The following is a 27,570-nucleotide window of genomic DNA, read 5'->3' on the forward strand; positions in this document are numbered from 1 at the left end:
TTTTAGGCCATCTGGCCGCTGTACTATTAGTGAATTGTGATATTTGTCGTCTTGTGTTTTATTTGTGTTTTTAAATAGTTACATAAAAATAGTTTTTAATTAATACTAAACAGTGTTTCAAAGCTAATTTCAAGAATTTTCAAAGATGGTATGATAAGAGTGTTTTCTGAACATTTTGGTCTTGTATTTTTTTCTGTAACAAAGTAAAAATGTACCATATGTTCTACTTTGGACCAACAGTCGTAGTGTGGTTGGACATTTCTTACATGATCAGTTGATAGCTCATAATTCTCATAAAGAGAGGGCTTCAAGTCGCTAAAAAAATGACAGTTTGAAGTAATTTAATCATATATTCCATATAATCAGTATTGCACAAGCAAAGTCGATTGTTAACATTATAGTTTGTCGTAACAGCCGCAAGTCCCGCTCGCTCCTGTCCGTGTCCGCGGAGGAGGGCGGGGCGGGGGCGGTGGCGGGGTCGGGGGCGGGGTCGGGGCAGGGGGCGGGTGCGTGGGAGCGGGACGGGGCGCGGCCGTCTCCCTCTCCCCGCGTCCCGCACGTCAAGCGCCGCCGCCGCAGCAAGAAGAAACAGAAGGTCTGACGCCAAACGTGATTATACGAGTGAAGCACAAGAGTGAGGTTTATTGCACAAGTGTTGGGATTTGGGATATCAATGATATCATGTTTGTCGATACACATGTTAAATCATCATTTGTAATGGTAGACCCGTCGCGAATTTATTTCGTTCACCATACAACTCTACTCAATTCAATTATTATTCACTGATTATTTCCGACGTTTCGACGCGTCACTGGTCTTGTTCCCGGTAAAAAATTATGATTTAATGTTGTTTTTAAAACGCGAAAGTTTTAAATGTTATTAATCATGTCTTGACACTCGTATACAGAATTAGAAAAAGTAAACTGTCAGAACGTGAGAGCTTGTATTTCATAAAACTCGTTATTGTAAGAATCTTGAACGTTTTATAACTTAACATTATTTCATTTTATGCTTTTTATTTTTAACGTAAATATGCCTATATAAATTTTTTCTGCTTTTACTACCCATCCTATTTCTAATTCTGAATACTAGTAGACTTATTTTTGGGTCAAATCCGATGGGATCGATTTTATAAAGAAAATTGTTCATTTATGATTAACAATGCTATAGTAGATTCAATTAAGATTTTATTCGGTAGTTAACTTCTAATTTACGAAGTACATAATTTTTTTTTTAAATGGTAGCTAAAATCTGCCATTTTAATGAAAATTTAATTATATAAACACTCAAACTCACTTTCGCAAAAGTAATGTTTTTTTTTGTAAAATCCAGAAATAGGCATTTTTTAAGTAATCGAACTTTAACTTCTTAAGGAACTCTGTTTGATTTTTATTCGCTATGTACATACTCATTTTGAAAATGATTCATTTTGTGACACATTTGATTTGAGATATGAGTAATTTTATTTCAATCTTGATTTGTGGGATTTATTGTATTAACTGAGATAAACATAATTAAGCAATTACTAGGTGGGGTATTTTTTTCCTTACAGAAGTTTGACTGTTGTTATAGTGTAAATAAATGTATATAAGTGATCGTGCGCGTTGTAGGGTCTACCATCTTGAGGCCTATTACATCGAAAACTTTAACTGTAAACAGCAGGTGCTGCTCTTTACAGTTTACATTACACGTGCTCCCTTGCGTATCGTAGGGTCGGCCATCTTGTGGCCTACATCGAAAACATAGACTTGACATTTACATTTTCTGCCACTAAAAAGGGGGCTCCAGTGCTGCCCTCTTTAGTTCATACACGCTCCCTATTAAATAATAATAGAAATACAAATAATTTATTGTACGAAAGTGAGTAGGTATTAAAAAAAAACCGGCCGAGTGCGAGTCGGTCGTCACACACGAAGGGTTCCGTACCATTAACTATAAAAACGGTCACCCATCCAAGTACTGACCCCGCCCGACGTTGCTTAACTTCGGTCAAAAATCACGTTTGTTGTATGGGAGCCCCACTTAAATCTCAATTTTATTCTGTTTTTAGTATTTGTTGTTATAGCGGCAACCGAAATACATCATCTGTGAAAATTTCAGCTGTCTAGCTATCACAGATCACGAGATACATCCTGGTGACAGACGGACAGACAGACGGACGGAGTCTTAGTAATAGTGTCCCGTTTTTACCCTTTGGGTACGGAACCCTAAAAATGACGTAGAGTGCGTCACAATCACAATCAGCCACTGTTTGGCGCGCAATATCTTGGTACAGTTGTTACTTAGAAAATAGCAAATGGTTTGTACTTAGATTTAGAATACTTTTTGTCGAAATGACTAGTGGTAACGTAGATATTATGATATGATTTGATCTCTTTTAAGGCCGATACATATTATCAGGTTTTAGTCCGTGTTTCGTGGCGGCCTTTATTTACTCTTTTAATTATAGATTGTATTACCTAGTGACAGGTGTACAGGTAAGATGGTATCATCGTTTTTTCGACTCATTTCTTATTCGTCTCAACTACTATACACGACTTTTCCCTGATTACGTGTGATGTTTGTTTTTTCGATTTTCCTTTTACCTACATTCGTATTTTATTCGTTTCTCTTATATCTATCTCACGTTTTTCTTATAGAATCTGTAAAACAATCATAGTATTTATGAGAATCTTACACAAAAACGATGATATCTTCAGCTCAATGCGACGATTTTTCTTAAAATGTTTTGCTTAAAGACTTATAATAATATCTAAATTAATTTTTAACAAGCAGAGACGTCTGCGATCGATGCTATTAAATTTATTCTAAGCTTAATAGCATCGATCGCAGACGTCTCTGCTTGTTAAAAATTAATTTAGAATGGGTAGCACATCGTAACTGGTGAATTTCCAATATGACTTGGAACTCCGGTGGCCGTTTAAGATGTGTAACACTCTTACGGTAGATGTCGCTAGGGTCCCCTAGACCCATATAGTGGGAAGATTTGCTGACTATGGATGAGGTCTTGGTGGCTCAGTTGGCAGAGCGCTGGAGTATCGATCCAGAGGCCGTGAGTTCAAGTCTCACCCAAGGCAGTAATTTTTCCACTTTTAAATTTAAAAAAAAATATATCTAAATTTACGCAATTACAAAATCATATTATAGTCAGTCGGAGTTAGTGCCCCCACGGAACTAATGTGACTTTTCTAAAATACAGCCGTAATTTGGGGAAAAAAGTTGGTCACGTTAAAAGGCCATTATAGTTACAGCTGTATTTTCTAAAATGAGCACTTATCCCGACTGATTACAAATATTTTAGTACTTGTAAACGTACAGTTATTGACAGAAGAAGCTACAAGGTTGAAGTATATACTGAATACACTCTGTCCACGAGCTTCGTACATGTTTGATGTGTGGTAAGTTCCGGCGGAACTTTACATTTCCGTGTTTGGAACTCGTGTGCTAATATAAAACTTATGATTTCGAGTTCTGTACGCCGTTGACTGTACACATAAGTGTCTTCCTATGACGGAGCTGTTTTATTTGACGACAGCTGCGTTCTAGTTACGAAATAAAAGGTGCTAAATATCTTGGATTTTTATTACCTAACCTTGAATGCACATATTGGTTTAGAAACACGTATATTAATGGTATCCCGCTATTCCGGAAGTAAGTCCTATTTCGCACTGGTATTTAACCCTTTCGCCGCCATGGACTTGATATAAAGTCAGCACATTTCGTGCGCCACATGCCACGATATATATATATGTTACACGGGTTGTTTACGTGCAACTTGTGGCTTGGCGTTGATGACACTTTATTAGGTGATTGACGTGGCGGCGAAAAGGTTAAAGAAATGGAATTTTTCAACCAAATTAATGCGAGGAACTTAATTTTTCCTATTACTTTTTGCACTACTCTTCTCTGGGTCACTATACGAAGATTGCTGACTTCTCCCGCCATGTGTATGTGTCAATACGTACAGGTAAGTAGTTTTGCTAGTTTTTGTCACATTAACGTTTGTGCTTTTGGCACACGAAGGCACGGCGTTTGGTTTTATCACAAGAATGGGTATCTTTCTCTACGAAATTTGATAGATCTCTACAGATTTAATTTTTGATTTTTTGGCTTAAATGATTCTCTACTAAATAGAAATGTCTAATACGATTATCATTTCCTGGCATAGAAGAGATACCAATCTCAACGATGGGCATTATAAACTGAGTAAGCTGATAGGGTTAACACCCTGGACCAAGAGGCCTTTATCCACAGAACTAGGATGACAAAGCATAAATTTTAGGTCTGTGCCTTTATCACTTGCTAACTTGCTTGCCTTTATGACACCCACTGGTTTTGACTAAAGCTAACTAGGTCTTATTATGTTTGTTTCAATTATTAAACGACGCTTCGTACATTTCCAAAAAATAATATACCTACTTAGTACGAATATAAGCTAGAAGAGTCTGGCCAAGTTAACTCTGCTTGCACTTTACAATAACAAAGTGTGGCACTGTCATAATACTCATAATAAACCTCATGTTTCTACGAACTTTGAGGTTTAGATATAAAGACGCTGCCACGCTTTGTTCTGTCGAAGTTGGTGCAAAGTAACTCTATTAATCTTTTTCAAAAATAACATGACATTTAAATAACCGTAACAACTACATTAATATACAGCGGGTCCACAAGAACAAGTTCATCGTGAGGGTGGAGCGAACACTGACCAACAGCAGCGTGGAACATCTGGAGATGGACATACACTGCAAGCATCGCAGACTGTATCCCAACAACAGCTTCGTCAGGGACTTGGTCTCCATTCTTAATGATAAAAATATACGGGTAAGATCTCTACAACAGCTTCGTCAGGGACTTGGTCTCCATTCTCAATGATAAGAATATACGGGTAAGATCTCTACAACAGCTTCGTCAGGGACTTGGTCTCCATTCTCAATGATAAGAATATACGGGCAAGATCTCTACAACAGCTTCGTCAGGGACTTGGTCTCCATTCTCAATGATAAGAATATACGGGTAAGATCTCTACAACAGCTTCGTCAGGGACTTCGTCTCCATTCTCAATGATAAGAATATACGGGTAAGATCTCTACAACAGCTTCGTCAGGGACTTGGTCTCCATTCTCAAAGATAAGAATACACGGGTAAGATCTCTACAACAGCTTCGTCAGGGACTTGGTCTCCATTCTCAATGATAAGAATACACGGGTAAGATCTCTACAACAGCTTCGTCAGGGACTTGGTCTCCATTCTCAATGATAAGAATATACGGGTAAGATCTCTACAACAGCTTCGTCAGGGACTTGGTCTCCATTCTCAATGATAAGAATATACGGGTAAGATCTCTCTTTCAAATTTATTTTATACTATTAGGGGGGCTTTTGGTAGCCTTCCGTAGCTCAATTGGTTAAGAGCAACGCAGCAACGCACAGATTGCGGAGGTTGCGGGTTCAAGTCCTGCCGGAAGCGTAACATTTTCCATTTTTAGGGTTCCGTAGCCAAATGGCAAAAAACGAAACCCTTATAGATTCGTCATGTCTGTCTGTCTGTCTGTCTGTCCGTCCGTATGTCACAGCCACTTTTCTCTGAAACTATAAGAACTATAATACTGTTGAAACTTGGTAAGTAGATGTATTCTGTGAACCGCATTAAGATTTTCACACAAAAATAGAAAAAAAAACAATAAATTTTGGGAAATACTTGGAACTGAAACTCAAAAATATTTTTCATCAAACCCATACGTGTGGGGTATCTATGGATAGGTCTTCAAAAATGATATTGAGGTTTCTAATATAATTTTTTTCTAAACTGAATAGTTTTCGCGAGAGACACTTCCAAAGTGGTAAAATGTGTCCCCCCCCCCCTGTAACTTCTAAAATAAGAGAATGATAAAACTGAAAAAATTATATGATGTACATTACCATGCAAACTTCCACCGAAAATTGGTTTGAACGAGATCTAGTAAGTAGTTTTTTTTATATACGTCATAAATTTTAAACCGTAAATTGCGGTTTCACTCACGTTTCACATAAAAAATACAATGTTAAAATAATGTTATGTACGGAACCGTCGGTGCGCGAGTCCGACTCGCACTTGGCCGGTTTTTTCCTTTAATATAAAATTTGGAGTATCGCTCGCAGACGTATCTACTTTTTTATATTGATCTCTCTCACTCCAATCTCATTTTTTCTATACCTTTTTTTTTTGACGGAGTGGTAAAATGCGTTACGCATTCCCCCGGCCTAAGGAGCCATTGGAGGATATGTGGGACTCCCTCCTGCAGCCATCCTCTCCTAAAGAGAGGAGGAGAGGAGGTATACCCACTAAAAGCCACTCCGGCGTCACCCGTCTTACCGTGTTGAAGGAGCCATGGGATGCCTGAGATTCTACCGTGACTCCTTCCGGCGGCCCTGGCTTATCTTGCGCCAGAGTACCCACACCGATGGACAGGAGAGTCCTAGCTCAGGAAGAAAAAAACACATTAGCTTCAGCTTATCTTTGTTTTTTCTTAATTAAATTATCATTTATTTCAGGCCTAATACACCCATATGTGTTAGTAACTTACATAGTAATAAAAATAATGTTAGTGCAATTACAAAACAAATTAACATGCAAATTAACTAATCACTAGGAGCTAACCAAAGAGTAGTATAATATATAGGAGAAAGAGAGCCCTCTCGTGGAACTTTTTTGTATCCATTTTGAAGCGCCATCTGTAAATCTGAACAACAAGCATTAACGTCAATATTCATCCCTACAGGGCCTGTTTACATATTGATTAATGTTTAGTACGACTTCATACATTTGTTACAAATGTATAAACTCACACTAAACACTAATCAATATGTAAACAGGGTCATATATCTATAATTTGTTATATCGAGTTTGCTTTTCTAGTACCCATTAATCAACAACTTTATTATAATATTTGCTTGATGTAAGATATATTGGCAAGCACATATATATTGTAAAGACATACAGGAAAAGTAAGTACAATACAATGTTATACAAAGCAAGAAAATTATAATAAAGTAGCTCGTTAAATACTGGATAAAATAAAATAATAAGGTGAGTATAAATTGGAAAGAAAAGATAGTTGATATTTCATAATTTAAAATTCAAAAGTTTATTACACAAGTCGATATAACATTTACATGAAGAAAACATCGTCACATTTACAAATACAGGAGCCAAAAGTTTACTACACATGTCGATATAACATTTACATGAGGAAAACATCGCAACATATACAAATACAGGAGGCAATATCTACCTCATGCATGGGTAAACATAACTTTACTTAACCTGCCTAGTTTCCCACTCATCTACTCAAAGGTTATTTGGAAGAGATCCCTTATAGGGATAAATTCGCCTTTGTACTTCCATTACTATATGTTTATGTTTATCAAAAAATGTTCCTAGTTAAACTTCTTATACCTACACAGTTTACACAATAAATATTTCTGATTTCTGATAAAGTATTTTTGTAAACCTGTGTTGTGTACAATAAATTGATTGCTACTGTGTGTGTGGTGGACTTGGTCACTTTTTCTTCAGTGTATGATATCTATTTCAGTTTATAAAAAACATATACTTTATACCACAATAAACGTATCACACGATAGCAATTGGAAGAGACCGGGGAATTAGCGTCATGGCTCTTAGAGGGAAAGATATTATGTAATAAGAAAAAACCGATTAAATAAAGACTTTTTTATATGTACATACACAACAATCCATGGAGCCTAGGCTTTCGTTAAAATTTACAATATAAAGCTAATAAGAACAGGTGAAGGCCTACCAATTAGCGTTGGGAGCTTACTATCACACCATGGCAATTAGAAGAGATCTGGCAATTAGCGTCGTGGCTCTTAGAGATAATGATATTATTTAATAAATAAATAAAAACGATTAAATAAAGATATTTTTATGTACATTTTCAAGCTTAGCAAGCTTTCAGTAGGTAAATCATTTATTACAAGTACACCATTTGTCTATAACAGATTTTCTCTTTTTTGCTGAAAGTCCATGCATTTTAGTATGAAACAATTTATAAGAAAATCAAATAACCTAAGCCAAAGCAGACATTAAAAATGTACAGATGGACATAAATTTATATTAAACATATTAGTTTTTTTTTATCAAAATAAATATCTGCCAACTTGTATTTATACTAAACGTTACAATACAGTCTGTACAATATAAAAATGAAGCAAGGAAATTAAATTCGATTCGTCAATAATACATTCAATTTGGAGATATTAAAGGTCCCTAATGTCAAAAAAACAATATTTATTTTGATGAAAATAAAAGACACGAATTCCATATAACTTTGGATATGAACATCCGACCAAAATGACATTTTAACATAACGGTAATAAATAGTGAATTATCTATCTAACAAAATGTAAACACATTGTGAGGTGTATGAGGAATGTTATGAAATTGAAGGAAGCGAAAGAGGTATGTCAGGATCGTAGCAAGTGGAAATCCGTGGTCTCTGCCTATCCCTCCGGGAAATAGGCGTGATTATATGTATGTATGTATGTATGTATGTATATCAGTAGATACAACTTTTTGCCTATAATTTTAGTAACAATACGTTTTGGTTCTGATATGTTAAGTGTGCATCACGAAATGGACCCAACTCAGCGTAATGCTAGATATAAAGCCAGCGCTGGTCTTCCGTGCGGTCCTTGAAGTGAGAAAGGCTTAGGCACATGTTAAAATGAAATTATTAGCAAAGTGCAGTCGGTGGAGGGAGAACACACATAATATTATGGAATGTCCCACATGAATTCTAGCAGCATCAGTTTGATAATTTCACTCCCGTAGAGAAGCCCGCAAAATAAGGACAGCAGCACCCGTCGTGCACCTAGCCTAGCGAATATGAAATATGTAAGCAGGGACCGGACAACCCTTTCCGCGATAAAACCCTTTCAATGGGCGACACTTAAACATGGCTAACACATTGAAAGACTTTCCCTTTTGAACTGCAAGCCCATTCATACCCTTACCTTTGACTAACCCTTACCGAAAAGCTAACCAAAAATAAGGCTAGCTCTTAATAAGGGTTACCCTTATCTTTAAGCGCTTTTTATAAAGGTTTCCCTTTGCGTGAAAGAGACAGGATTAGTATAGTACTACGGTAGTGTATGAAAAGGAAAGAAAATACGTGCCTAGTCAAAGAACGCTGCCGCCGCCGCCGACGATCGCTCGGATTTGAAGTAATGTGTGCTTTATGAACAAGGTAGACGACTTAAATTAGCACGCTTATATGCTAAAAGGGAAGCCCTTTATAAGGCTAACCCTTATAAGCAATATGCAAGGTGTTGGTGAGCGGATGATAAGGGTTTTGTAAGGGTATTTGGGCTACCGATTACTCAAATGTGGTAGCTTTATATAAGGGTTTTTAAAACCAAAACAAAGGGTTTCGTCTGGCAAAGGGTATGGTGAGTTAAGCCTTATGCAATACCCTTATAAAACCCCGATAAGGGATAGCGGGCCGGTCCCTGTATGTAAGTAATTGTTTTGCGTCAGGAGACTAAGCTAACAGTCTTATGAACGAATGCTACGGAATACACAACTAATACGTGTCCAATAAGTCAAAATTGTACCATATTACAGAGACGCATAGTCTTTACGGTTAATGCATGAAGTTTGGAGATGTGAAAGGTCCTTCCTCATCATCTTCCGTGCGTTATCCCGGCATTTTGCCACGACTCATGGGAGCTTGGGATCAGCTTGACAAGTAATCCTAAGAATCGGCGTAGGCACTAGTTTTTACGAAAGCGACTGCCATCTGATTGGTTATTTTGTGTTTAATTCCTTCGAATATAATTGTGTTTATGCCACTGTGGTAAGTTTAATTTCGCCTAATAATCTTTTCATCGCTTTGCCAGGTGGAAGTGAAAAATATTCACACAACAGCCTGTATTAGCACTTCGGACTCTATTTGTAAAGCGAGAATGGCATAATTTTTTTCTTTTAGTGAATAGCGTCGTCCTTTAGGGTGCTTCGTTGATTGTTATTGCATTTTCACTAAAAGCTGAGCTCTGCTGTGATGTGCTGCACAATGTCATACTGTCTGGAACGCGGCAGTGCTTGTATGAAAGTCCCCTTTTGGGCAAACGGTTATCTTCCATTTGAAGTTGTTTTACCTTAAGCTGCACCTCACGTTTGTTCGAACCTGAAAGAAAACAAAATTATAATATTATACGTATAATTTTTAATAAATTTTGGTTTTAGTCTGTCACTATAAATTTAAGTTTTTTATGTCACCAAATTTATTGTTGATACAACTTTTTATCATCAACTGTATTTTTATTTCTACAATAGGCTAAGATGTCAAATTTTTATTTATGGTATCAATCGATCAGGTTTGTTTTTAGGATGGGATGAGATCCATTGCAAAAGACAAAAGTCAGAAATGATAGTCAAAGTCCGACGTCAACTACTGATGTGGAACACATACGGGCAGAAACAATGCCACTAACGGGAGCACACGCTCACACGCAACTAGCATACAGGGTTAAGCATTCCCTAAGTAAGGCTACAGACGAAAATCGCTAGTAGGCTATATAAACGCCCCATTGTAAAACTGTATCCTCGTCTATCATTCCAAAACTTAATCTTCTTGAGCGGTTGTTCAATATTCTTGCGGTATGCGGCCGGAGCGATAATATAAGTATATCAACTTTAGCGGGCTACAATTGCTATTCAATATTGTCCTGTCTCGTTGGCCAGTAGTCCTAGTAGTAGTACCTTCGAGTTTTTATGTACTAGTTGCTCTGTGAGCTGTAGACCTCGCGAGCATAGCTTAAGATAAGATGGATGTGTGTCTAGGGCTGTCCTGCCGACTAACCACCAAAAGATGACGTGATTGTGCACAATTTGCGAATTATCACCATCGTTTCCAAAACGTTTCTATCATTTTCTAAGCATTTTCTAAGACGTGTTGATATTTACGCATGCAACAAAAATATGACGTCTAAAATATAATAATATTTGTAATATTTGCACTCAACAGCAGACTGTCACACTTCATCAAAAATGTGTAAAGAAAGACAGCAAAATATAGCAATATCTTGCATTCACGCACGGACTGTATAGATTAATTACCCAAAATTTTTGTTTCCCAATAGCTTTAGTTCGATTCGCGTTTTTCCCCATTCTGCTTTTCAACCAGGCGTTTATTTTTTTAGTAGTTAATTTAATCACACGCGTATGTCCCAGTCGCTTTTTTCCCCAAAGAGTAATATTTTCGAGAACATGCCTTTATACCCTGAGGCCCCTGAGGCGACGGAGCCCCGCTACGCGGGGCTCCTATTTCTGGGCGGTTTGCCCTTCGGGCATCTGAAGCTACCTAACGAACCTAACCTACCTATCTATGTGACTTAGTGTGACTATCGTGAAAACATTACTCTTTGGGGAAAAAAGCGATTGGGACATACGCGTGTTAACTCTTCTTCTTCTTCTTCTTCTTTGTCCTGGCTATTATCCCAGTTTATTTGGGGTCAGCCCTCCTAGTAATCCTGCGCCACATCGCACGATCGTGGGTTGTCTCCTCTGTTGTACTGCTTTCCTTCATATTAAATTAACTACTGAAAAAAATAACGCTGGTTAAAAAGCAGAATGGGGAAAAACGCGAATGGAACATAAGCTATTGGGGAACAAAAATTTTGGGTAGCTAATCTAAACAGTCCACGTACGTACTGTGTCAAATGTCAGTAGATTCGTAATGTAAAGTAACAGAGTAACCTAGAGGGCGCAGCGGATGGAATGTTTATTGTTAAAAAAGATTAGAAATTAAATTTAAATTCTTGTTTGAGACTTTGACAAGGCACTGATATTTTCAGATATTAATTGTCGTGTGCTCGTGGCATTCGTAACCTCTGTTTTGAAAAAAAAAAAAAACAGATTACATGGTTCAAACCCTGACGGTGCCAATTTTTTTTTTCGTTCTTTGTCGTGTTAACCGTATGTTATTCTTATTATCAATTGAGTGTCGCGAATTCTTCTACCGACAACTACAAAAACGCTTCTATTGATAGCTTAGTACTGTTGGCGTGTGAGTCACATTTTTGAGTAGGTAACAAAAGTTTACATTTACTATGGAGAAAACATGAAATTTTATTCATATTTTTCTATCTCGCCAATCAGTCCTGTTACGTTTAAAAGGGTAGAATAGCTATACAGACAATAGGTACTTTTTTCATACAATTTCCATTTCGGGAGAAAATAGTTTCCACTAACTAAATCTTAACAAATCACTTTGATTTTGATGTAAGTTTTGCAAATATTAAAAATAATAATTTTAGTAGGTACATTACCATTAGTTGAACCCTATGAAACTATTGATACTGGATAGGAATGGAATCGATTGGCATAAAAAATGACATGTGAAAAATAAAAGTTTTCATTTTCATACAAACTGTATGGAAAAAAAATCCTCGACTTGTGGATTATTTAGGCGGAAGTTTTTTTGGTCCCATACAAGCTTTTGATCGCGGATAGGAATGGGATCGATTGGCATCAAAAAACCATGGGGATAGGCTGTATCAGGGATACAGCCGCAGTGGTTGATGTGAAACGTGGCGTGGAAGTTATTGCGAAGACCGCATAGGGCCGCTGCTTAGGGACCTCATAGCGTAAAGCAGGCGCCCTGTATGCGCATTTGAGCTTTTTATGCCTTAATATTCGCTCACGGTGGCCTCAAACAAACACAGTCGTGAAATTCCTGTAAAATTGCAACATTTTAACTCTTCTCCAGCTTTTTATAATACCGCGTATTTTATTTTTATAATATTTCATAAAGTTCTATCAAATGAACTCAATTGTATCTAAATCGGTTAATGGACTGATGAGTAACTATTAACACTGCAAATAGGGGTCATTTTAGCTCCGAATGCGTCGTTTCTAGCGCAGAATCAGCGCCAACTATGTCAGCAGCACATGCAGTTCCGGGTAATAGCTACTTTTGTTGATACACTGATATCGAAACCATATATAATATACCGCCATCGCGCCATAACACTTTTTCGTTAAAATCGGTTTTCGTTCCGAGCCCCTCTACGGGTTTTTAAAGACGTGCACCTTACTCGTACGTTTCACGTCAAAGAAAAGTTTGTCAAAAATGACCTTTTTCTCGCATCCTGTAGGTACCTATGTTTTTTCTAAAATCGGTAAACCCCAATCTTCATTAATTTGTTAACTTGAAATTGAGGGAAGGTTTTCTAAGACCATTTTCGCGTAGCAGCACGGGATCTGGTTGCTGCCCTCACTGACCCAAACCAACCTGTATACCTGTCTGATTTTTGAATTTCTAAAAGTATTGAAATGCTTAGATATATATATAGATGGAGATATGTTGAAGGTCGTGTCGGTCGAAGTGCGGGTCGGACTCGCCCACCGAGGGTTCCGTACGTTTTAGTATTTGTTGTTATAGCGGCAACAGAAATACATCATTTGTGAAAATTTCAACTATCTAGCTATCACGGTTCATTAGATACAGCCTGGTGATAGACAGACGGACAGAGGAGTCTTATTAATAGGGTCCCGTTTTTACCCTTTGGATACGGAACCCTAAAAATCGGCCCATTTCGACCTCACGATGTCACCACCTATCGAGCAAATTAGGTACTACTTAGTTAGGTCACCTGTGTTAAAATGACATCTTTGTTAGTTATTATTAAATAACTTCACCATCTTGTTTGACATGGATAGTGTAAAGGTCACTCACACAGACAGGCGTTGAGTCAAATTTTCTCAATTTTTTATTGAATTTTTGAATAATATTATTGAATAATTGGCTCCATAAACCCGCTAAGACAAACGAATCTATACAACGTAAACCTCAAAGTTTATGGTGCAAGAAATCTACGTATTTTAAAAGAAAAACAGTAAATAAAATTGTATGAAATTCGGTATAAGGAGAACCCCTTAAAGCTAACTTAATGTATGGCTCTGCCGTTCAGAATACTGTAGAAAATTAAAATAACAAAAATAAAACATATTATTTACGGCTAGTTAAAATAGTTAAATACAAGCTTGTAAAAATTAAACGAATACGCTTAGCCCGCGCTTGATCAGTTTCAAAATAGAAAAATAAAAAACAAATTAAAAAAAAACGATATGAAATTTAAGTGTAAAAAACAAAATACAAAAAACTATATAGCAGCATACAATTTACTGGGGATCGAACCAGGGACCACCCGGTGCAAACGAAAAAAGCGAATGTTTGCAAAACACGCCATGATAGTGCTTACCTAAGTTGACGAAATTCAGCTACTCTTTCTCGAGTAAAAACTAAATATCTAAATACCCCCCAAACCAGCCATACAAACTTTCTGCATTATTCGACATTTAATCTGTAAGCATATCTCAAAAAGAAGATACTGTTATGATATCGATACGACTGTTTGTGTAGGCGGGAGCTATCACGACTCCGCCATTTTGAAAAATTTCCAAAAACCGGATCGACAAAAAAATTCTATTTAGTCATAGAATTTGGTCACAAAATTTCACGAGAATCGGTTGAGAATTGCGACCTGTAGAGGAGAACATCCGGACATACAAAAGCAAAATGTGCGAGTCAAACCGTAGACCTTCGCTACGCTTCGGTCAAAAAGAGGTTATGCCGAAAAGGAATTTGGCGCAGCAGCGCACAATGCAGAGGTGGTGGCATTATAATCACACACCAGGAATACTAATCCACACCTTTTTGTAAAACAAAATATAACTAAATGTCAAAACTAAATGTAACTAAATATAACTAAATGTTATTTATATCTTGTTATAATAATTGGTGACGTTATAAATATTTACCTTCATCTAATGTCTTTCTTTTCGAACGACTCATCACACTATAATTATGTTCTGCAAATACAGAAGAATCTGCAGTACATATGTTGTTGATGATGGTAGGCACCTCAGACTGTTGTATAGCGGGCGTAACTAGAAGAAAACAATACAAATAAATCTACATAATCATTGTTTAGGTAAGTACTTCCGAAAATAGGAGACCTAACAATTTCACCACTATTTCATAACTATCGAGACCTTAGAAAAATATTTAGTATTCATGTTTCTCACATGTATTTTAATAAAAAAATTAATTAATGGTAATTGATTCCCTTTTTGATCCAGAATCAAAATACAGAAAAGACAATACAGCTTTTTATCGCTAAGAGCCCTATATCACACTGGCGATTTACGAAACTCACCGAGACTCAATTAGGTTGTGTTGTTTTATCGCAGAGTTCTTATGGCCACTTCCTATGTCCATCATCAGATAAGCTCGATGGAACCATAATATGTACTGTATTGTCACCCGACTTACATTATAAGTAAGTGAACTTTTAGCTCAACCTAATAATGAGAAGTTGGTCTAGGCTTGTAAGATTTGACCCGAACATGCGTACAATATATACGTACATACAAATATTGCTAGAAAAATAAAAGCTTGTAATAAAAACCGGTCAAGAGCAGGTTGAGCCATGCTCAGTGTAGGGCTCCGTAGTTACCATTCTGTCCAAGAGAAGACCTATCCAATAAGTCCAATAACACGTTGGATGTTGTACAGGTTAACATAGGGTTGAAGCGAAAAAAATACGTGTGGGGGAGGTACGCTAAAATAGTTATTTACGATACAAGTGCGGAAAAGAGAAAATTCGAAACGAGTGGCGATAAATTAAAACACGACCGCAGGGAGTGTTTTAAATCGACACGAGTTGCGAATTACCTTTTCGCACGTGTATCGTACAACGTTTTACAGTACATATGGCCCTTTAAACTTTCGACATATGGACGAAAAGTGCTCTTTACGCACTAGTGCGAGAAAGTAGCACCATATGTACTGTAAAATATTTTTTCACCTCAGCAGCTCGAACAAGCCTACTTTCTTTACTCCCTGGAGTGAGGAAAGTGCGACTTTCCTCACTCCAGGGAGTGAAACAATGTAGCTTTTTAATTTAGTGAAGGCCATGAACTTCATACTACGGTACGGTACGGTACGGTACGGTACGGTACAAATAACTATTTCTAGTCTTTATTCTACCATTTGTCGGCATCATTGTTTTTTATATATCCATATCAAATTGCAGCTTTCTAGTACTAAGGCACATGGCACACTGCGTCCGATTCCGACGTGCAAGCGGAATGTCGCTATAATACGCGCATAGCGTTTTATCGCTAAAATACCGGAGCGATGTGCGAATCGGATGCCTTTCGATCATGTAACAAAGCTACGGACGGACAGACAAACAGACAGGCATGTAGACGGACATGGCGAAACTACAAAATAAAAGCTTCCTCTGTATGTAGTTGACTACTACTACTCATGCTCTTCAATCATATATCACTTCATTTGACATAATAGAAACCATCAAATACCTGGCATAGAAGCAGCAGAATGAAAGATGTGCTGATAGTCAATTCTAGGAGCAAATGTTGGGCGCTGGCAGTGCCTGGTGCCTGAAAGTATTATAAAGCTTATATTTATAAAAAAGAAAACTCCAACGTAATGCTACGACTTATGACATAAAGGGTCAAACTTTTCAGTAGACTTAGAGGTGTCATTCATAATTCTAAACTATATGTACCTACTTCGTATTTTTTACATTAGAAAATTTAGAAAGAAGGTAAGCGATTTTGAAGTGTCTTTTTATTAAAAACACTCTTGAAAAATAAGTCACAGCAAATATATAACAATTAGAAATCATAATCATGCAATGAACCTGCTTTCTGTAGGTACCTAGTAACTAACACAGTACGTCAGTATAAATCCAATGCGTTTATGTATTGCCTGCGTATATTATTTTTAACTGTCCATAGCACGCAAGCGTAGGATTGAGACTAAATTATATTGCCGTCCCTCTACCAGATAAATTAAAAATATAAAACAAATCAAGGACTACCTGCAGGGCTTAAACTTTTTAGCTTCATGCAGAATTTCACCTAAATCAGTTGAATCGGTTCAGTTGTTTAGCCGTGAAAATGATAAAGAGTCAGACAGAAATATTTTCACGTTTATAAGCCACCTCTCAACTGCCTAGCCTCTCGGATCATGAATCGTCAAGCCCCAACCTCAAAACACCCTCTACCGTCTTCAGTCTTCACTTCTCACACCTACCCCTCACCTCTTAGTTTCTTTAGTCATTTCCAGTACTACCTACATTGTAAATCATAATACACTCAATCATAATATACACAATAATAGAAAAGTTCCACTATATAGTCCGTGGTCTACATCACCAGGTCCACCCCCTAACATTAGTAGTTTTCCGGATTAAATGCTTGAGTTACTTTATAAGACACCGAAATCACCATATACGTGCCTTAAAAAAACTGGACAAGTGCAAGTCGGACTCGCCCACCGAGGGTTCCGTACTTATTAGTATTGGTTGTTATAGCGAACATCATCTATCATCTGTGAAAATTTCAACTGTCTAGCTATCACGGTTGATGAGATACAGCCTGGTGACAGACAGACGGACAGCGGAGTCTTAGTAATAGGGTCCCGTTTTTACCCTTTTGGTACGGAACCCTAAAAATCAAGGAGTTCCCTCAATTCCTCATGGATAACATATATGTATTCCAACATTACTATCATCAGATCCAAAATAGTTATTTGTTATACAAGGGTGCAAAGTTGTATTTTACCCGCGAGTGTCGAATTGAAACACGAGCAAGCGAAAGGATTCCATAGTTGAACCACGAGCGAAGCGAGTGGTTCTAAAATAGAATTCTGAGTGTAGCGAGTGTTTCAACACGAGAAGTAAAATAAATTTGCACCCGTGTGTAACACAAAACTTTTCCCCTCACTATAGCGAGGAAAGTGCAACATCCACAGGTTAGATCATCTTCCTCACTCGAATCACTCATTTTTTTTACGATAATACGATATTATAACAGAAAACTGGAAGTTATGTAATTTTACGTGTCGGAGTCGGTGAGAAAATTTTTGTTGACAATGTTGATATTTCTGACGATGCGTTTTGAAATTGCATCGACTCAACTTGTGCGTTCAGAATTACATAAAAAAAAATGTTATTTATTTAGGTATCAACCCATTACATTAAGAATAATTATTATATTAATCTAATTTATACATTCTAATCTATATTAAATTTTACTATTCTAAACTAAACTAAAGTAAACATCACAACATTCAACATCATTTAAAAAAAAAAACAAATGTTTCTTATGGAATTTAAGGTTTATGACTTAAAATCATGAAATAAAGCAAAATTTGGTATTGTATATTAAATTCTCAAACCATTTATTTAATGATAATTAATATCGAACGAACCATTATTATGATCGTTTTACGTTTTGTTATCTGTCAAAAGCTACTTAAACACGCTCCATCCAAGGTCAAATTACTTTCCCCACTAGTGGATAAAATGCGTTTTTCCCCGCTTGTTTTAAAGGATAAAAGGCGGCTTTCCGAGCTAGTGAGGGGAAAAATATATTATGCGACCACTATGGAGGTAACGTCTTTCAAATTAAAAAAAAAAATTGTTCAAATCGAACCACAGTGCACAGGAAGGTGTCGGAGTAATCGCTGAATATACTGCATATTATAAAATAACATTATTATCAAAAAATCATCATCATCAGATTCACTTCATCAAATTGATGGTTTTCGAGAGAAAATGTTCGAGTTGCTTAAGAAAACACCCAACTCACTATACATGTAATGTACCTTTAAAAATCGGCCAAGTGCGAGTCGGGCTCGCGCACGAAGAGTTCCGTACCATTACGCAAAAAAATCACGTTTGTTGTATGGGAGCCCCACTTAAATATTTATTTTATTCTGTTTCGAGTGGGCCCTCCACACTCATGCGCGAATCACGGCGGAGTATTTGTTATTATAGCGGCAACAGAAATACATCATCTGTGAAAATTTCAACTGTCTAGCTATCACGGTTCGTGAGATACAGCCTGGTGACAGACGGACAGACAGATAGACAGACAGACAGACAGATAGACAGCAGACAGAGTCTTAGTAATAGGGTCCCGTTTTTACCCTTTGGGTACGTAATCCTAAAAATTGAGGACCTCCTTTCAAACTAAAAAATAATTACTCAAATCAGTCAAATCGGATCACGGGTGTCGGAGTTATCGGCGAACATACATAAAAAAACTGGCCAAGTGCAAGTCGGGCTCGCGCACGAAGGGTTCCGTACCATTATGCAAAAAAACGGCAAAAAAATCGCGTTTGTTGAATAGGAGCCCCACTTAAATATTTATTTTATTCTGTTTTTAGTATTTGATGATAAAGCGGCAACAGAAATATATCATTTGTGAAAATTTCTAATGTCTAAGCACTCACGGTTCATGAGATATAGACTGGTGACAGACAGACGAACAGACGGACAGAGGAGTCTTAGTAAAGTCCTAAAAATAAGTTGGGCCAAGCCATGCTTTACCTATTTGTATCATTTCGTATTAATACATTATGTATTATTATATCAAATTTGAGCGTATAGCGCGAGCTAGGTAGTGCTAGGTGTTGGACATCTGTCGATTAAATAAAATAAAAAAAACACACACACACACACACATGTACGTAATTACGTGACGCACAGTTAGTATGTGAGTGCAAGGATTGTTATTTACCTGGGGCCACCCTGGGGCAGAAGTAGCGAAATGAAAGGTAGGTTGATTGTGAATCCCAAGAGAAGTACTTATGTTGGGCGCATGATGTGTCTGAAAAAGCGTATTAAACATATGTTTACATACAAAATTTATGTTAAATATATTTATATCATTTATTTAGAGTTCAACGAGGGTGCGTAGTTTTAGGGTCGGCAACGTGCACGTATAACTATAACAGTAACACCTCTGGAGTTGCAGGCATCCATAGGCTACGGTGACTGCTTACAATCAGGCGGGCCGCACGCTTGTTTGCCACCGACGTATTAAAAAAATAATTAAAAGTATATTTAACGGGTGGAAAAATAGGTACGTAGGTAGGTTTGGGACGCAGGTACCAAATCCCGAGCTAACCGAAATTACGATTCGAAAGTACCGTTAACAGTATACCTATATTGCTATAATTAATAATTATAATAATAAGCCCAGACACTGGTGAAGTGATGACTGAGTGAGCGAAAGCAAGCGAAACATCTCCTTTTCAGCTTAGGTAGGTAAATATGCTTTCGTATGTACGCCGTTTGTCATTTCTCAATCGATTCTCATGACATTTTTGAGCAGCTTTGATAATTAGATACATTCGTTTTGCACTTTTTACAAGCTTTTATTTAACTTGACTGTTAGGAGGTAGGTATGAACTGAATGTTAGTTAGCGTGGGTCAAATCTTGGATGTTAAAGCAAATTTGACCCACTACTATTACATAAAAACACTACTACCAAACACTACTACTATTAAATAAAAACACTTTGAACTTTACTCGACTTCCGATTGAGCTGAAATTTTGCATACACATGTAAATCGGATGACAATCCAATATTATGATGACGTGGAGCTGATCTGATGACGGAGACAGGACTTGGTCTTGAGAACTCTGTGATAAACCAACGCAAACTAATTGTGTTTCGGATTGTTAGCATTGTCTCGAAGAGTATATTTGCACGGCACGTGTAAAGAAAAGTACCTACCTACAGTCAGCAATAAAAAGTTGTACATACCAAACTATTTTTTCGCAAAAACTTATTTATATAGGTAATCGCAATGACATAAACAGTCACTACCCACATATTTGGGGGCTAATTTGATAAATATTGTGCCTTTTAGGGTGCGACTCTGTACGTCCGCTGTCACGTCGCTAAAGATCCTTTATCTCGAGAAGTCGTGGAGGTATAGAGTAGAAATCAAAACTATATACCTAAGTATAACTCAGGTCTACAGTCCCTTGAAGCTGGGACAAAATCAAACTTCTAAGTTCACGTAAATAAAACCGGCCAAGTGCGAGTCGGACTCGCGCACGAAGGGTTCCATACCATTACGGAAAAAAACAGCAAAAAAATCACGTTTGTTGTATGGGAGCCCCATTTAAATATTTATATTATTCTGTTTTTAGTATTTGTTGTTATAGCGGCAACAGAAATACATCATCTGTGAAAATTTCAACTGTCTAGCTATCACGGTTCATGAGATACAGCCTGGTGATAGACAGACAGACGGACAGACGGACGGACAGACGGACAGCGGAGTCTTAGTAATACCCTTTGGGTACGGAACCCTAAAAAAAGGATACCTATGGCGGAAGGATCGTGAATTACCTGGCGCAGAAGCAGCAGAATGAAAGGTGGGCTGAATGTCAGTTACAGGAGCAACATCTTGAAAGGTGGATGTTGTGGTGGATTCTCATGTTGTTGGCTATGCTCGTAGCGCGTAGCTCGCGCTGGTAGAGTCATCTGCAGAAAAAAGTGACCCCCCCCCCTGCAATGGCATTGCTGACTTTACACAAGGCATATAATATGCAAAATTGTTGCATAAGTTCAGTTCTAAATTTTAATGTCATTCGCATTCACTTTTGACGACCTGTCTGGCCTAGTAGGTAGTGACCCTACCTATGAAGCCGATGGTCCCGTCCCGGGTTCTAAACCGGTAGGTAACGGCATTCTTTCGTGTGATGAGCTGGGACATTTGTTGCTGAGTCATGGGTGTTTTATATGTATTTAAGTATTTATATAAAAGTTTATATGTTATATATATCGTCGTCTAGTGCCCACAACGCAAGCCTTATAGAGCTTACTGCGGGACTTGGATTATTTGTGTAAAGTGAGGTTTAGACTAGCAAGAACTTGCATGCAATTTTCAATACATTGCGGTATCTGATAAACATTTTGAATGAAGTTTACCTTAGTAGGCAGCAATGTAACGTAAATTGCATGCAAGTTCTTGCTAGTCTAAACCTCGCTTAATAATGTCCTATATTATTTATTTATTATTATTAGATTTATTAAATTTAACTGCTATTTTTTGGTACAACTTTAGCACAATCAGTATAGTGATTTAGGCTTGAAAACAGTCAGTCAGGCATACTGTGGCGGTTATAAAATGTTATTATTGTGTTTTTACGTTATACATAATAGAAACTTACCAAGTAGACATAGGGTCGGTACTGCTATAGCATTTAATCGCTTAAAGCGATTCCTATGTTCTTCGGTAAAATGAAGATCGCAAATCCTCTTTTTTTTATAAAATTCATAAGCTGATGGGGTGCGCAACTTGCCCCCAATAAGCTGAACCCAAACTTTAAATCGATCAGGGTGTTTGTTTGGATTTGGAAAAACGTGCAGCACCGCACCTGAAATAAGTTATTTTTTTAAATAAATTCAATTGGTGTAACATCTGCGTGACCATTTTAACATCTCGAATCGCAGTATATCAACATTTCAACAACAGAAAATGTCTAGTAGTAGTAATTCTAGACAAAATAATTTACCTTTCTTCGAACATCCAAATGCACAACAATGCGGCATTGTAAACTTAGCCAAGCATAAGGACGCTGATAAGCAATTGTGTTATCCCACATTCAATTTGCAAAAAATGCCCACTCAAAAATTGACCCAAATGTAATAGAAATAAAATATTTTAAATGGCTGAAATATAAAAAGAGGAGCACGAAACAAAATTGTTTTACTTTTAAGTCAATAACAGATACAGTGTTGCCAACATGGGTGCGGGGATGCCACATAAAAAAACCAGTTCCGAGTTAAGTAATAAAGATGACGCTATTTTTTCGAATAAATGGCTCTCTAAGGGACTGTCCCCCCCCTGGAGCTAACTTAATACAAACAATAATCCTCCTTATTTCCTCAGGTGATAAACAACGGGCGCGTGTTCGAGAAGAACAAGGTCACCGACCTCAAGGACCACCTGCGGAACCAGGAACGCAGACAAACCTCAACAGCGCCCGACGAAGGGTCGCCGGAAGGCACCATAGTACGTATCACACGGAGGCCTAAGCCAAGATACCAAACGCCAATCTAAACTTATAAAAAAAAAACTTTATTTCAGAACATTCAAGATTCCATACAATATTGTTAGTACCATCGTTATAGCTATGTGTTAGTAAATACATTAAAAATAAAAACAAAACTTCAACAATAAAATCAAAATCCAATAAATTTCAATAATGAATACAATAATAATAATTAATATGTCAGATTCAGAATAATATAGACTAGAATAATAATTAGAATGTCAAAGATTTACCATTCTACTTAAATAGTCATGATTTTTCGTAGTATCTGTCATCCCGATACATTTTTCGTAGTATCTGTCATCCCGATCCATTTTTCGTAGTATCTGTCATCCCGATCCATTTTTCGTAGTACCTATATGTCATCCCGATACATTTTTCGTAGTATCTGTCATCCCGATCCATTTTTCGTAGTATCTGTCATCCCGATCCATTTTTCGTAGTACATATCTGTCATCCCGATACATTTTTCGTAGTATCTGTCATCCCGATACATTTTTTTTTCTTTTCGTGTGGAGTTTGTCGATGTACGATTGTCATCATGGCTGGGCATTCTGAGTCCTGACCTTCCAACATAGACGGGAAACTAGGCCTCAGGGCCGTAGCCAGAGTTCTTTCTTTTTCTTGATGGACTTGAGGGCGGTGTTGCCCGTAGCCAATGTCACGTAAAAGGGTAGGAACAAAATAAATGCTCTTAGAGCACGACGCTGTTCGGTGGTTGTTGTAGTTGTCTCGTAAAACCGATAGCTGGATTTTACGAGAAGCACGTGGACTACCGGCCGTTGACTCCAAAATGGTGGTTAAACACGCTTTGAGATTAATTCTCCATTCACTGCACACTACCACATTAGATTATTGTATATTAAAGCTATCGATATTACACTTTAAACAATATTAATGAGCAAAAAACAAAGGAATTAATCACGAGGCTACTATCAAGATGGCGTTCGAACCGGAAGTCGTAGCCAGAGTTGAATTTAAGGTAGGGCATTGCCCCATAATGCCCCCGCCCCCCTTCATTCGGATTTGACTACGTAACATTTGTGTAAATGGAGATTGTATTGAATATTGTAGAAGCCGTGGACGAGCGCTCCCCCCGCGCCCGCGCCGCTGAGCACGCACCACGCCCACCAGGACGACGACGTGGCTGTGCCAACTACAGAGTTCGCCAAGGTGAGTTACTACTAAAATGTGACATGTTATGACAAGGGGGAGGGGGGAGTCACAAACTTTGTGACGTCACTTTCACTTATTTAAATTATTTTATTGTGGTCTGCAGCCAAAGAAGCGGCACCACAAGAAACGGCTTCCAAAGCGCGCGCGAGAGCGCCTCGAGCATTCCCTGCTGCTCGACGACGACAGCGGAGACCAAGTGGCTATTGGTGGTGAGTGAGTGAGACAGCGCTGCGCATACGTACGCGTATCTGTCCCGCTCTTACACGATATTAGGAGACTCCTCACTCCCTGCTGCTCGACGACGACAGCGGAGACCAAGTGGCTATTGGTGGTGAGTGAGTGAGACAGCGCTGCGCATACGTACGTGTATCTATCTGTCCCGCTCTTACACGAAAGGAGACTCCTCACTCGCAGCTGCTCGGCGTCGACAGCGGAGACCAAGTGGCTATTGGTGGTGAGTGAGTGACATGGTACGTATATAGCTGTCCCGCCTTGCGCTGCTGCTGGGCGACGACAGCGGAGACCTCGTCGCTATCGGCGCTGACTTTACAATGTTTACATTCTGTATACCTAACAGGATAAAACCTGAAGCACTTCATACTTATTTTAGCGACACTCAGGGTGGTTTCAGACTAGCGTTTTATACGCGCCTATTATAAGCTCGTTTTTGGAAGCACGTGTTGGCGCGTATATACCAAATGTAGGGAAATATAGTGCGCGTGTAAGCGCGTAACGCCGAGACGGTCGTACAAGCGCAGAAAAAAACGCTAGTCTGTAACCGCCCTTACACTACTGCACGTTTACCCCACCAAGCCATCTTGCTTAATGTGGCTACAGTAGAAAGTACTTGTACTTATATTCCATTATCTAAATTATGCTAATTTGTGGTGTTGCGTATAGGCTTGAACCACACCGACGCGAAGCTGCGCGCCGCCGGGCGAGAATCCGAGCGAGAGCCAGACACACGCGAAAAGGTAAGCACTGCGTTGCACTACTAAACTAATATGAATAGGTACTAGAATTCTAGCAATAATTTAATTAGGTGTTTAACCCTTCATTAACGCAATGTAGGTTAGACAAATTTTTTTTACTTTCTTTTTGCATTTTAAGGTAAGTTAAATATAGAAAATATTTTGACATAAGTTAGTATAAAAGTAATATTTTAAATAATACAGCCGCACCGCCCGTGGCCCTCGAGCGAGCGAGAGTTTTACGTGCACACCGCGCGCCCCGATAGCGTCGAGATACATCTCACACACACGGACACGGCGAGGGACAAGGACACGCGGGGGAACAGAGACGACAGGGGTGTTAATTTTATTATGTAAATACATTTATCATAAATATCGTAATGCTTAGATATAAAAGAAAAGTTATTGAGTTAGACCAAGAAAAGTCTGCAACGATTTATTTATTTTAAACATCATACTTCTATGAAATTATGACGTATAAATAATACCAAAGATAGATATAACTCCGTAATAGATGGATACAGTCTAAGGAAAAAACGTGCCTCGAAAATCAAGAAAAATTGATTCTCGATCAGAGGGCGCCACTAGCGTACTGCCTACTGTCGTATAGATGGCGTTGACGGTTTCGTTTGTTATTTAACAATTTTAACGCATATCAGTGAAAGAACATGGGTCAAAATCGTAAAAATAATTAATGCAAATAAAAAAAATCATTTATCCATATTTAAATACATTTTATCGTATTTTTATAAATCTTCATTTTTAGTTTTAAAGTGTGTCGATAGATGGCAGTGAATTTACTGTGGTTACAAAATTTACTATGACAGTACCGCTCTATCTTATTATATCCTCTTTGATAATACTTGCACTGCGTATGCTATCAAAATCGTAGCAGACTTTTCTTGGTCTAACTCTAAACTGCTAACTAGTAACACCTTTTTGACTTGAACCATTGACAGGACACCAATAGACACTAAACTCATTATCGACGCCACACGCAGGGACAAGGACAACAGGGACAAGGACAACAGGGACAAGGACAACAGGGACAGCAACAGGGCGCGCTCGGAGGCCATCGCGCGGCACGCGTCCGTGTACGAGTTCAAGAAGGTCGCCGAGGAGCGGCGCGGGGGGAGGAGCAGGGCGCAGGTAACACTGCGGCATACACGAACAGGACACGCGTACGGGCCTTAGTTGCCTGAGCATTCATTAAATAATACCTATTTGATTTGATTTCATTATTACCTACACACCTGACATATGTAAATTTATTAATTACCCGAAGGTTGTCTGGAAGAGATCGCTTTTTAGGGATAAGACCGCGTGTTGTTTACCTCTGCTTTTGTTTCTGTTTTCTTTTGTATTGTTTTTTTTTTATTAAGATATGCAATAAAGAGTATTTTTAATACAGTTGCTCAAAAAGTTTTCGTGGCTGTTTAGCGTGCGGAAAGTTGGTTTTCGCGAACTAGTGCTTTTTACTTTTCCATTTTTTTTAAATTTTTACTTGTTCCAATTCATGACTACTTATTGATGAGTGTTAATATTAGTTTCATTTAAACGTCGTAATCAACATAAAAACCTACTGTTAATGTAAGAATACGAAAAATAGCATATTTCATATTTTATTACTTACCTCTTCATCATTATAAGTATTATATATAGCACGTTTATTTTTTAATGTTGAAAACCGTTCTTAATAAGTTGTCTGAATGGAACGGAACGCCTGTCAAAGAAGAGGCGTATTTTCTTACTGCAAGAATGTTTTAAGTTTCCAAAGGCAACATTCGATATTGTTGTTATAAATATACGATACACAAATAATCATAAATAACGATATTTAGGTAATAGAAGTACAATGTTTTAATATTTACAATTGTTTCTTATAGAACATGCATTTGAAAAAAAAACTTTCATTGAAGTGGGTTTAATAATAATAACAAAATCTATTCTAGTCGAATAAACGCTAGAAAAACACTCCTTCATAATGTCAATGTCAATGATGTCACAGAATTAATAATATAAAAGTTTCGAATTCCATTCCTTACTTGTTGCTTTTCTTATTTTTTCGCAACTGTATTAAAAAACGTCGTTCGATACACGTGCGGAAATGTCATTCTTCACTCGTCCCGAGTCTTGCCACTCGCCTACGGCTCGTGGCAAGATATATCGGTACTCGTGGCGTAATGACATACTTTCCGCACTAGCATCGAAATGTACTATTGTATTGTATTGTACCTACCTATAGATGCTGAGCGAGATACGAGGCAAAACGTTGGAAGAGAACCGCTCGTGGCCGCCCTCGCGCCACCCCTCCGCCCCCCGCACCCCCCTCACCCCCCGCACCCCCCGCACCCCCCTCACCCCCCGCACCGCGGACGGTGACCGCTGGGCGCGCGACTCGGCGGAGAAGGACCCGTGGGACCCGTGGGGGCCGCGCGAGGGGGACACCGGACATGTGGTCGATGTG

The 27,570-nt window shown here is 38.1% G+C and overlaps 2 protein-coding genes across 2 annotated transcripts in view; both read left to right on the top strand.

Moving 5' to 3' along the window:
• The window catches only part of LOC134752769 (protein ERGIC-53), a 182,043-nt gene extending 176,184 nt beyond the window's left edge, over positions 1 to 5,859 (top strand). The window contains exon 13 of the mRNA XM_063688464.1: positions 5,849 to 5,859. The gene's annotated coding sequence lies outside the window, so the exon portion shown is untranslated. The remainder of the gene's footprint in view (positions 1 to 5,848) is intronic.
• The window catches only part of LOC134752641 (polypeptide N-acetylgalactosaminyltransferase 1-like), a 50,748-nt gene extending 25,288 nt beyond the window's left edge, over positions 1 to 25,460 (top strand). Inside the window, exons 15-21 of the mRNA XM_063688311.1 lie at positions 415 to 595; positions 4,660 to 4,821; positions 22,794 to 22,916; positions 24,031 to 24,129; positions 24,236 to 24,341; positions 25,033 to 25,106; positions 25,308 to 25,460. Coding sequence (XP_063544381.1) covers positions 415 to 595; positions 4,660 to 4,821; positions 22,794 to 22,916; positions 24,031 to 24,129; positions 24,236 to 24,341; positions 25,033 to 25,106; positions 25,308 to 25,460 — 898 coding nt within the window. The remainder of the gene's footprint in view (positions 1 to 414; positions 596 to 4,659; positions 4,822 to 22,793; positions 22,917 to 24,030; positions 24,130 to 24,235; positions 24,342 to 25,032; positions 25,107 to 25,307) is intronic.
• Positions 25,461 to 27,570: the final 2,110 nt, after the last annotated feature.

Source organism: Cydia strobilella, chromosome 25 (genome assembly GCF_947568885.1).
Source record: "Cydia strobilella chromosome 25, ilCydStro3.1, whole genome shotgun sequence".
Taxonomy (NCBI): Eukaryota; Metazoa; Arthropoda; class Insecta; order Lepidoptera; family Tortricidae; genus Cydia; species Cydia strobilella.